This window comes from Parasteatoda tepidariorum, chromosome 1 (assembly GCF_982258835.1).
Source record: "Parasteatoda tepidariorum strain Cologne lab strain chromosome 1, Ptep-v5.0, whole genome shotgun sequence".
NCBI lineage: Eukaryota > Metazoa > Arthropoda > Arachnida > Araneae > Theridiidae > Parasteatoda > Parasteatoda tepidariorum.
Window position 1 is genome coordinate 97359275 of NC_141755.1, and position 13421 is coordinate 97372695.

Below are 13421 nucleotides of genomic sequence, written 5' to 3' on the forward strand. Positions count from 1 at the left end.
CTACAATTTCTCAGTTTTGTTATAATGTCAGCTTATAGCATTTTTTTTCCTTTAACCTAAATACATAATGTATTTTAAGTTAAAGGCAGTATAATCGATATTTCATCTGAAAATACCTCCTCTTTGAAACTTTCGCAGAAATATACTAGTTCTTTCTATATATAGAAGAAAAAGAAAAAAAAAGAAGAAAAAGAAGAAGAAAAGAGGAGAGCTGTAATATATGCTACATTCAAATATATTTTTTTTTTTTTTTTTTTTGCACTATCTACGGATTTACACAAGTGAATTTTGTTTCTTGCTTTGTCTTCTAGTCCTACATACCTACATGATTTTCTAATCTTTGGACTGTAATGTAGTCAGTGTGCGCAGCTAAGAGGGATTTTGAGGATTCAAACTCCTCCAGAAATCTTCCTCAAAAATTAATTTAATTACTGTTTGATCAGAAAAGATATTTGATTCCTAAGAAACTGTTCCAGTGTAATGAGAAATTGAAAACAATTCAAAAGTTTCTCTCGTCAATCTTACAGTATTAAAAAGAATTTGCAAATGTTCCTAGTGCTCGATGTGCCAAGTAACTGAACCATGAATTAGGAATTGTGAAACAAATATTATAAAGAGTGCAATTTTTAAAATTATCCGAAAGTGAAAAAAGTTTTAATTATTAAAAAAACATAAAGTCGAAAAATATTTTAAAAAGTTTTAACAATTAAGTTAGTTACAGTTCAAAATGAATATTAAAAATATTATAATTTTAATTTTAAAAAAAAATACTAATTATGCTCAAAACGATACTCAGTAAACCGTTACACGGTAAATACTGAGTCCATATTACACTGTAAATAATTTCAGATCAAATTACGGTATAAAGTACCGGCACTTTGAGTGCATCATCAGTAAAATAAGTTTTACCGGTAAAATCTATATTAGCCATAAAAGTTGTACCGTAATTTTTACAGTAATACGTATTTATTTAATTAGAGTGACTATGTGGTTTTATGGTAATTATTATTGTAAAAATTGTGGTACATTTACCGTAATTTGATAATTTTTACATTGTAAATCCCTCTCTTCTGCACATTAGTTTATGGATTTTATTCAATAATTTGATTTAAAAGTAGTTTATTCCTTGAAATTTCACTATTGTGTATACCGTGTACTTAAAAAGTATGAATATTAAAAGCTGCAATTATAAATTTCCACTCAGAAATTTTTTTCTAGCTGCGTTAATGAATGTAGTTTAAATTTGGTGTATTATAAACGATCCCGCACTGCTAAAAATTGTGGTGTATAGTTGTAGCTATTTTTGGTGTTGAAATAAACTAAATACTTTTTTAAGTGCAGAACTGTAGTAATCTTCTAAATTATAAGTTATTAAAAAAATTGCATAAATGTGACAAAATAACAATTGTTTGAAAGAATATTACTAAAAATGTGCTTCTTTTTTAGAGATATATTTTTGCAATAAAGCCAAAATTGATTATAATGCGCCTGAAAATATGTGTTTTTCGTAAACAAACAAGCAAAAAATGAATAAATAACTAAAAAAAAGACTATAATAGTGAAAAAGTAAATAAAAAATGTGACTAAAGGCACTGAAAATTTTTTTTAGCCGTGTAGTCTTATTATGATCTGTTTTAAATATCAAGATTAAACTAACATATATTTCATGCTGCATTGCAGACTAGTATCAGAATAAAATGCGCAATAATAGGTATGAAAAAGGGTCTAATTAGTGTTTAAAAATAAAATATGGTTTTTTAATATACTTGGCCAAAAATTTGAAATAATTTCTTATCCATGACTCTACAATGCCTTTATCGGGAATATACAGTTTTCGTCTTTAAAAATACTTCTTTTGTTTTGTTGAAACATATGGCGACCTTCGGGTCAGTGTCGCCAAACTCCACCTTAAAGAATTGCATTCCAAAAATCCATATTTACCGAAGGTGGTTGCGGCATGAGATCGTATGGTACTTTTGCGAAACTTTTATTGAGCACATCAGAAATAGTAATCTACGAAAACAAACAGCTATCGTTTCCCTTTTTTTTCTCACCTTGCCCAGTTCCTGTCCCAAATGCAAAACACTGTAATTTTTTTTTCATTCTTTATCGATTCGAATGGTTTGTGCAGATGTCATTAAGCTCATTATACGACATTGTTACAATACACGACCCTTGATCTTCAATTTGTAGAAAGGACAAACCAATCTTGAGGAAAGGCGTGCTTATATCAGGGATTGCGAGTGCTGTGGTTTCCTCATTGTCTTGTTTTTGGGGAAAAAGCTGGTTTTTAGACATAATTTGAAAAAGCGTTTTGACATGGACAGCAAATGGGTAAGTTATGTATAATTTGAATTTTTGGCTTCATATAAAAAATATCCCTAATTAGCTTTCGAATAAATAATTCTAATTTATATTGTTTAAAAAATATTCATAAATTTCTACTCGTAGTGACTTTGAAATAAAAACTTCAATCATTATGTTGCTAAAATAAGAACTCGAATGATCTATCTTTCTTGAATGTTTTGATAAAATATTTTGACATGTACAGCGAGTGAGTAAGTTTATGTATAATTTGAAGAAATGGATTTTAGCTTCATATAAAAAGTATTCATTATTTAATTTCCGAATAAGTGATCCTAGTTTATACATTGCTTAAAAATATTCATAAAGATTAAAAAAATATTCATAGACATTAAAAATATTCATACTAGCAGAGGTTTTGCATAAAAACTTCAATCATTATGTTGCTAAAATAAGAACTCGAATGATCTATCTTTCTAGAATGTTTTAATAAAATATTTTGACATTGTCAGAGAGTGAGTAAGTTTATGTATAATTTGAAGAAATGGATTTTAGCTTCATATAAAAAGTATTCATTATTTAATTTCCGAATAAGTGATCCTAGTTTATACATTGCTTAAAAATATTCATAAAGATTAAAAAAATATTCATAGACATTAAAAATATTCATAAATTTCTACTCGTAGTGATTTTGAAAAAAAAAAAGAAAACTTCAATCATTGCGGTAATAAAATAATAACTCAAAGGATATATCTTTCTTGAAAGTGTTGATAAAATATTTTGGCATGAACAGCAAGTGATTAAGTTATGCATAATTTGAAGAAACAGCTTTGAGCGTCATGTAAAGATATATTCATTATTTAATTCCCGAATAAGTGATCCTAGTTTATACATTGCTTAAAGATATTAATAGAGATTACAAAAATATTCATAGAGATTAAAAATATTCATAATAGCAGAGATTTTGCAAAAAAACTTTAATCATTATGTTGCTAAAATAAGAACTCGAAGGATCTATCTTTCTAGAATGTTTTGATAAAATATTTTGACATGGACAGCGAGTGAGTAAGTTATGTATAATTTGAAGAAATGGTTTTTAGCTTCACATAAACAAATATCCATAATCAGTTTTCGAATAAATAATCCTAGTTTATATTGTTCAAAAAATATTCATAAATTTCTACTCGTAGTCATTTTGAAGAAACAATTAAATCATTATGGTCATAAAATAATAACTCAAGGGATATATCTTTCTTGAAATTGTTGATAAAATATTTTGACATGGACAGCGAGTAAGTTATGTATAATTTGAAGAAATGGTTTTTAGCTTCACATGAAAAAATATCCATAATCAGTTTTCGAATAAATAATCCTAGTTTATATTGTTCAAAAAATATTCATAAATTTCTACTCGTAGTCATTTTGAAGAAACAATTAAATCATTATGGTCATAAAATAATAACTCAAGGGATATATCTCTCTTGAAATTGTTGATAAAATATTTTGACATGGACAGCGAGTGAGTAAGTTATGTATAATTTGAAGAAATGGTTTTTAGCTTCACATGAAAAAATATCCATAATCAGTTTTCGAATAAATAATCCTAGTTTATATTGTTCAAAAAATATTCATAAATTTCTACTCGTAGTGATTTTGAAGAAACAATTAAATCATTATGGTCATAAAATAATAACTCAAGGGATATATCTTTTTTGAAATTGTTGATAAAATATTTTGACATGGACAGCGAGTGAGTAAGTTATGTATAATTTGAGGAAATGGTTTTTAGCTTCACATGAAAAAATATCCATAATCAGTTTTCGAATAAATAATCCTAGTTTATATTGCTCATAAAATATTCATAAATTTCTACTCGTAGTGATTTTGAAGAAACAATTAAATCATTATGGTCATAAAATAATAACTCAAGGGATATATCTTTCTTGAAATTGTTGATAAAATATTTTGACATGGACAGCGAGTGAGTAAGTTATGTATAATTTGAAGAAATGATTTTTCGCTTCATATAAAAAATATCTATAATTAGTTTTCGAATAAATAATCCTAATTTATATTGTTTAAGAAATATTCATAAATTTCTACTCGTAGTGATTTTGAAGAAAAAAAAGAAAACTTCAATCATTGTGGTAATAAAATAATAACTCAAAGGATATATCTTTCTTGAAAGTGTTGATGAAATATTTTGGCATGAACAGCAAGTGAGTAAGTTGTGCATAATTTGAAGAAACGGTTTCGAGAGTCATGCAAAAAAATATTCATTATTTAATTTCCGATTAAGTGATCCTAGTTTATACATTGTTTCAAAAATATTCATAATGATTAAAAAAAATATTCATAGAGATTAAAAATATTCATACTAGTAGATGTTTCGCAAAAAAACTTCAATCATTATGTTGCTAAAATAAGAACTCGAATGATCTATCTTTCTAGAATGCTTTAATAAAATATTTTGACATGGACTGAGAGTGAGTAAGTTATGTATAATTTGAAGAAATGGATTTTAGCTTCATATAAAAAGTATTCATTATTTAATTTCCGAATAAGTGATCCTAGTTCATACATTGTTTCAAAAATATTCATAGAGATTAAAAAAATATTCATAGAGATTAAAAATATTCATACTAGTAGAGGTTTTGTAAGAAAAAAACTTCAATCATTATGTTGCTAAAATAACAACTCGAAGAATCTATCTTTCTAGAATGTTTTGATAAAATATTTCGACATGGAGAGCAAGTGAGTAAGTTATTTATAATTTGAAGAAAAGGTTTTTACCTCCATATAAAAAGTATCCATATTTAGTTTTCGAATAAATAATCCGGATTTATATTGATGAAAAAAACATTCATAAATTTCTACTCGTAATGATTTTGAAAAAACTTCAATCATTAAATTGTCAAAATAATAACTCAAATAATAACTCAGTAACTCTTACAATTAGAGTATTTTATATTTACAAACGCTACATATCTAGTATTAGTTTAACTAATTTTAAAGAAAAACACGTCTGCTTCACATAAAGTCTTGTAAAATAATTTTTATATGGATGAAGGCAATCTATAAAAAGCTTTGAATTTCGAAATTTGCAGAAACGAAATTTGTAAAATCTAAAATTTAAAAAATACATTGCATGGTTGTATTTTAAATGAGTGCCGCTCTTTCCTTGCAGTGCAGTTAATAATAGAAATGCAGAATTTTTAAATGACTTTTTAGAAGTAAATTGGGAAATACCGAAAATTTAATAACAAAATATGTCACAGAAGATATTATTTAAAACTTACTTTAAAGAATATAAAAATATTTAATTAACTTGGAAATATCAGTATGCTTAGTTTAAGCTTAAGAAATAAGAAACTTTAAGGAAGGAAATTATTTAGCTCTTTTTGTTTCTTCCTGAAATACAGTTAATTAATACAGCATTCATTCATCAAAAAATTTCTACTGATATTATTTCCTAATCTCCACAAGCAGTCCTTTAGAAATTGTAAATAAATAGAAATGAGTGATGTGTTGTAAAATAATTTGTCATTTGATACAAAATACGTTGGCTTATATCTTATTTCACAATAATAAGACATATAATCTCAGGATCATAAATTAATAATATTCATGAGATAATAAAAAATTTAATCACTCTAATGGTAGGAAGTTATTAATATTTTATTGTGATTAACAATGTGAATTTTTCAAAGATGATTATTTTATTATTACATAGTTAAACAATTCATGCATTCTATAACATTTTTCAAAAGATATAAGCCAAAAATCATAAAAGATTTTAAAAAAAGAAAAGGAAAAGAAAATAGAAAGTATATTGCTTTTACAAATTTTTATGCCACTCTGTTAATATTGTCATTTGATTACCTAACTAACTAACTAACTAACTCAGTGGCGCGACAGCCCATTAAGAGGGCCAAGGCCGACTGTGCCCATCTCAGTTTTCTTGACCTTGGGCTCTGGGGTGCAGGAGCATATGTTCCGGTCAGGTGGTCAGCCGAACGCGAAACCCCCAGTGTTAGTTCCCAAGCATGCTTGGTACTCATTTTATCGACCCACTGAAGGGATGAAAGGCTGAGTCGGCCTTGCCCGGCCCAAGGGTCGAACCAAGGACCTGTGGCACGACAGCGCGAAGCGCTACCGCTCAGCCACCGGGCGTCCATTTGATTACCTAATACTCATTATTATGTGAAGTAATTATTCAATAAAAAAAAACATACTTGTTAAATGTTATGGAATTAAACTTTAAGGAGTAATCAATAGTTCTTCTTTGATGGAGGAATTTAAAAAAATCAATTTCAAAAATTTATGAAAATATAGTACTATTCTATTTTGTTATTAAATATTGCGTTTTCAAAATTGCATCTCTAATTTTTTGTGTTTCTGTTACTATTTCATTTTAGTAACTTAAATAGAAATCATGCTAGAGAAAAACATCTCCATTGTTACAGATTTTTTAGTAATACATAGTTATTTTTCTATGAAGGAATTAAAAAAAGACTCGAATACAAAATTAATAAAAAATACAGCGCTATTCCATTTTGTTATTCAATATTGCTATTTCAAAATTGCATCCTTAATTTTTTGTGTTTCCGTTATTATTTCATTTTGGTAACTTTAAGAGAAATCATGCTAGAGAAAAACCGCTCCATTGTTAAACATTTTTGAGTAATACGTAGTACTTTTTTTATGAAGGAATGAAAAAAAATTTTGAATACAAAATTATAAAAATGCAGCGTTTAATAGTTTGGTTATTGAATATAATATTTATAAAAATTGTGTTTCTAGATTGTGGTTTTTGTTACCATTGTTGTTTTATAACTTAAAAAACATTCGAAATTATGGGAGAAGAAAAATTTGCTATGATTATAAGCTAAAAATTTCCAAAGCATAAAAATTAGAATTAAGCTTAAAAATGAGGAATAAGGAATAGTTCTTCTTCCATGTAGGAATAGAAAAATGATTCAGTTACAAAATTAACTGAAACAACAGCACCATAAACAATATTCTATTAGTACAATTACAGTGAAATAGATCTGCAGCATTTCTGCAAATAAACTGTAATTAAAGAAACTGTAAAAAATTGAAAAATTAAGGAGTCTGTCTGAAAAATTAAAGAAACTGTAATTTGGCTAGAGAAACCAATTGCAGATTTTAAATAAGAGATACGAATTTATCTAAGTTGAATTAGAAAAAGCTCATGCAACAGAAAAACAAAACAAAAAATTGTTCTGCTGTGTAATCAGTCAATATCATTAATAGATAATAACAAATATTTTAAATTTTCGACTAGTTCTAAAACTTAAAACTTAAAATCAACAATTTAAGTGCTTAATGCTGTTTTTTTTTTTAAAGAAATATTCTGAAATGCTTAAAAAACATGCAAGAATTGTTTCTTTCGAATTAAAATTTACATAAATGTAAATAAGTACTCTTTTTTTTAACTTCATAAATGCTATCATGAAACAAAGCATTCATTTTTTCATTCAGCTCTTAATTTAAAATCAGACTAGATTATATATAAACAAACAATGCCCTTTTTTTCTTAAAAATTTTCTATTTTAAGAAGAGAGTAATCAGCTTGCATAATAATTTGTCGATTGAGCAAATATAGTTAAGAAACCCAGTAGCAGAAACCCTGAAGCTCTGAAGAGACGGAAGTTTATGTTAAATAACAGAATAGCACATTTTAAAGAAACATTTTATTGCCTGCATGTAAACTGCGGTTACTGCTTTCCACTAAGGAAACTAAGTAGCTTATTCTAACCAAGTTTAAGTATTACTTGCGAAGTACGTCAACAGATGACACCTCTGACTGCATGTCAGGTCATTTCAATTTAAATATTTACATGGGCATAAATAAGTCAGTAAACTTTGTTCTGAGACTGCAGCATATAATTTCTGCAAACTGTGATTATTTTAAAAATGTTTCGCAGTTTTCTCAGTTTACAAATGCTGACGAACTTTGTAACTAAGTTTTAAACTTGGTTAGAATAAATACCTCGTTTTCAAAACGTAGCTCAGAAAACGTACATTTCTATCTTCTTCAAATAATTTTTTAAATGATTGCTCATTTATCGAAAATATGTGAAAAGTGACCCACTCTGAGAAAAAAGGTATGGTCAAAACTACCTGAATATGGTAAAATTTACTGTGTTTCTGGATCTATGGGGACACCAAAAAGCTCGGTAATTTTTACCGAAGTGCTTTGGTGATTATTTTCTTAAATTTAACAATAAAATGTGGTTTCATCATGTGTGATAAATATATGTAATATGGTAAAATTTGGTAATTTATCATGATACCTTAGAACATGACATTAAAACCATTTATTTAGTTAAATTCAGTTTTTAGTTTTTATTTCTAAATGTGTGGTAATAAGAACTATAATTTAGAAAACCAGATTTTGCGGTAAACCGTTACCATATGGACGGAAAAATTACCAAATGACCAGTTTAATTACCGTATATTTCGTTTTTCTTAAATCTATGGGTTTTTCTTTACCAGAAATGTCATACCATACAATGTAGTAATTTTAACAGAAATGTTTCTCCCTACAACTTACTGTATTCCGTTTTTCGATATCTAATTTCGTTTTTTAATACTTATTGTAAAATAATAATGTATTTTATAATAATATTTTAATGTATTTAATAACGTATTTTATAATAATATGTAGTAAAATAATAATATTCTAATTTTAATACTTATTGTAAAATATTTTAATACTTATTGCATTTTAGGTAAAAGTAATCTTAATTTTAACTACTGAAAATTATGTGCCAAACAAATGGAATGCTTGTTTCTTTTCATTAACTATTAATTTTCATTATTCATTATTATGAATTTTAATTTATTAATTAATTTTAAGAGTATAGTACAACATATATATTAATATTTTTTTCTATCTAGGTAACAATTGTACTCCTTATTGTGGTAGCTTCACTTTCAAGACAAGTAACAGGTATGAATCACTATTACCAACAATATGAAGACAGTTACCCTCGGAGAAGACCTTATGATGAGGATCGTATACTGTACACTTTTTCTTCAAACAATCCTCATTACCCACAGAATCATCCAATTTGGGAACAATTCTGGGATGCTTACAACTATAAAGGTCCATTAGAGGAAGATCCCCGATACCTCGAAAATAACTTCGGAATCAATAACGATTACTCAAGACCAGGATATTTCGTACCAAGTAGACCAGTTTCTGTTGTTCCTGCTCGTGGAGTAGAATCAAATAGAAATGAAGCTTATAACAGATACCGAGAATACTTCTTTAGACGTTATGGAAGTAATTACATAGACTAATACAAAATAATTCAAAGGATAAAATGTTTTCTTTAAATACTTTGTTTAAAATATTTCATGATGTTGTTCCGCAAAAACATTTGTAATTTTTTATTTACAATACCATAATTTAACATCAAAACAACGCAACATGAAAATAATGTTTACTGCATGTATTTTAGATGTTTTTAATCACATTTTTTAAAGTTTTATCATTAAAATATCATTTTCTTTTATAGACTTACTCTTCTTTAAAAAAAACATTTATTTCAAGGAAGGGAGGAAACATTCTATCATATCATTGATGTCCCAGTTACTCTTCACTTTCATCATGCTTTCAATTACCGTAACATTGTAGTGTAACCAGTAATTTACATTATTTTAGTTTGAAGTGAAACACATTCCAATTGGATGCTTCTGGTAGCAGATTGATGATCATTGATATATTTTCAGCTGGTCGGTAAATGAAGTTGTTGTTGTTGGCTTATGCCTGTTTAGGCAGGGGGTGCGATTGTTCTTGTTTTCCAGTGGCGCCATCTATGGCCAAGAATTCGACTTATGCCACACCATACTTCACACTCGTTTATAGGGTGGACCCATTGATACATCCATTCATTCATCTACAGTTCGTAATTTTGACGTGAATCAGAGAACGATCAATCTCCAATCCAGTACCCACAAAGATATTGATTTGTCATGGGAACATGGAGGACTTTTGCGACTCGACAGATTTAACGTGCATCAGTCACTTTACTACACGGGGAGTCTTCGGCAGGCGGGGTTCGAACCCAAGTACTCTCGGACATGAGCCCACCGACCAGGCTAGATAAATGAAGTTGGGCCAGCATAGGCATCCTTCATGTAGTGTAAAATATTCTTAAGCAAATTGAACCACAGTATCAATCAAAGTTGTTGTAACCAATGTAAGGCACTAGGCTGAACCATATCATCACACTTCTTATACTTTACTACACAATACTATGGTTCAACTTTAACGGAAACATAGTTTAAATGAAAAGTTACAGCAAATTTACATGATATTGAGATTCAATGTACACTGTTAGAAATTTCTCGAAATAATAATAACTAGTGGTCTGCGCCCCCTGCTCGCTAACGCTCGCCAACTCCCGAAAATTGCTACGCAATCTTATATGGTTTGCTTCGCAAACCAAGCTCGCTTCAATCGCTGCTAACTTCGGTCCATTGCAAATGCACAAAATTCTAAGAATTCAAAACAATCATTCAAATCCATATAACAACTTTTTTTTTATAAAAAAATTACATCTTTTTAGTAAATACTAAGTCATTAAAATAAATTTGAATTCAAATAAATGACACGTAATTCGTTAAACCTATTAGAAATGTGCTATTGTATAAAATCTTAAGATAAAATTTTTAAAACTGATATCTCTTTAAAGAGATTAAAATTTTGGCTAGCACGCTTCTTTTGATTATATTTCAAAAGCGTAACAGCACGACTGAGACTCATTTTTCAATGAATAACTAAAAACAATAATAAAACAAATAAATTCGTGATATGAATCAGAAATCGTCAAAAAAATTCGTAATATATAAATTCGTGAAAAAAGCTCTTTCGACAAAATACTAAAATAGAGATCTATCGACAAAGACTACTCACTTCTGCCTAGCTTAATAGTATGAGATTGACGCAGCTGAATTGTTATTTCAGTTTCCGTTTTTAAAAGCGCTATATGTTGAGCCATCTCAGCTAGATTTGGCATGTGACATTTTTAGCGGCAATCATTGGTCAATTTCCCAGCGTTGCCACTCGGGGAGTTGTAATGAGACTTTTTTTTGTCGCCGTGTAAGAGAAATATATATATAGATTTATTTAGTTTTTATTTTACTATACTCAACCAAAACAGTTAAATAATTACAAAAAAGATGATAGTCAAATTGTTAACTGTGAGAAAAAAAGTTTATTTTCTGTTTTTGCTTAATACGGTTAAACAACCAGAGTTTTTTCCGCGTCAACTAAGCACATCTTATAAAGCCTCTTAGTTCCTTGAAACTGTATGCTTATTATAGCTGAGACAGCTAATCTGTTATTCTAATGGCTAGCTAAACGGGGGTTCGTTTCCCACAATATTTCTCTCAATCCTTCAACAAATGATGAGTTTCAGGTGTCCTGCACTTTGTAATGGTGACTCTGGACTATCAGAATACGAACCTCTCATATACACATAGATCGCAGTACCAGAGCTGCTTTGCTTTATGCAAACGTCTAGTATTTCCTATTCCATTGCGCTAAATGGCACCACTATATAAGCTAATTAAACCCCATTGAACTCAAATGTCCAATCAAATTTCATTTCGACGGTTGAGAAACTATGCTTAGTTTTAAATAATTACAAAACAGCAAAAGTAAAAAATGTTGATAACCATAAGCTTTACGGTCAATTGGATTACGGTTAATTACGGCAGACTGCTGCCAGTCACTATACCGCAATTTCAGAATGAAAATTCTAACAGTGTACTGATACTATAGTTCAAATTTGAACCAATTTTGCTTAGAGTGTACCATTAATGAGCGATTTTTTTAACTGAGCAAAACATTGTTTTCTTTATTTTTTAAAGAAAAAATAATAACGAAATTTTAAAATATACATTGGTTGGTGGCACAAACTTAAACTCGTGTCTCTACAGAGCACAAAACGTCTTGAATATTTTCTGGAAACGTTTCCAGCAAAACGTCTTGAATATTTCCTGGAAACGTTTCCAACGTGTTCGAAATATATTTTTAAAAAGTGCAATGATATCTTAAAAATAAAACAATTCCATTCAATCAAAAAAAAAATTTGTCGTAATTAATATATTTTTTTAACGTTCCAAAAACGTAAGTAAAATATTTAAGTATTTATTTAAAATATGGAGCGAATTACATTTTATAATGCACATACAGGCATTTTTGGAACTATTAAACGCTTTGAAAAATAACGAACAAATACTTTTTGCTGCGTCTTAGCGATCTTTTCCTTCCTTGTATTCAACTGATAAATTATGTTGCTGTGTTGATGTGCTGTGTGGAAAAAAAAAGGAAATTAATAATGGATTTCAAAAACAAAAAAAAAGGCTTAAGAAAAACACATTCTAAGAACTAACATGTTTTGTTATGATAAAAGAGTAAAATAGTAATCAGCACTACAACTCAAATATTATAGATACTGATCTACGGTATCTATGGCAATGGTCAATTAGATTATATAAATCTGTCAAATTTTTACAAGAAATTAGGACTAAAACTGTTATTAAAGAAAACAGCACTTTCTATTTAAACTCATACTATAATGATTGATCGTTGTTCTTTTTGTCTAGATTTTCCTTTTCTTTCTCTTTTTTTTTTTTTTTTTTTTTTTTTTTTTTTTTTTGTTGATAATTTTCTGAATTTGAAAATACAAAAGTTTCATTTTGGGTTTCTGGCCAAAAACATAAAATCACTTTCATTTAAAAAATTACCCACTACATACTAAATTTGAAATTTCAATATTTTAATTTTTTGACTTGAAATTTTATATTTTCGTTTTAATCGCGAACTTCTAACTCCTTTAAAAATCCATTTTAATACTCTTAATTTGAATGAAAAAATATTCGCATTCTAAGCATTTTTAAATACTCCCACAATTGCTTTATTGATGTTATATTTTTAATATCGTGTTGAGTTCTTAAGACAATGAATAAAAAGTAATAATTAGTATTTTAAAAAAAAATATGGGTCATTTAAAAAAAATTATGACATCCATATCTTAATATGAAACCAGATTCAAATAAATGAAAGCAAAAACTAA

The 13421-nt window shown here is 28.1% G+C and overlaps 1 protein-coding gene across 1 annotated transcript; it reads left to right on the forward strand.

Moving 5' to 3' along the window:
• The first annotated feature begins 2188 nt into the window (after positions 1-2188).
• LOC107455885 (uncharacterized) lies at positions 2189-9849 on the forward strand. The gene is made up of 2 exons (XM_016073610.4): positions 2189-2334; positions 9232-9849. The coding sequence occupies exons 1-2, from the start codon at positions 2320-2322 to the stop codon at positions 9634-9636; spliced, it is 420 nt and encodes a 139-aa protein (XP_015929096.3). The 5' UTR covers positions 2189-2319; the 3' UTR covers positions 9637-9849.
• The last annotated feature ends 3572 nt before the right edge of the window (positions 9850-13421 follow it).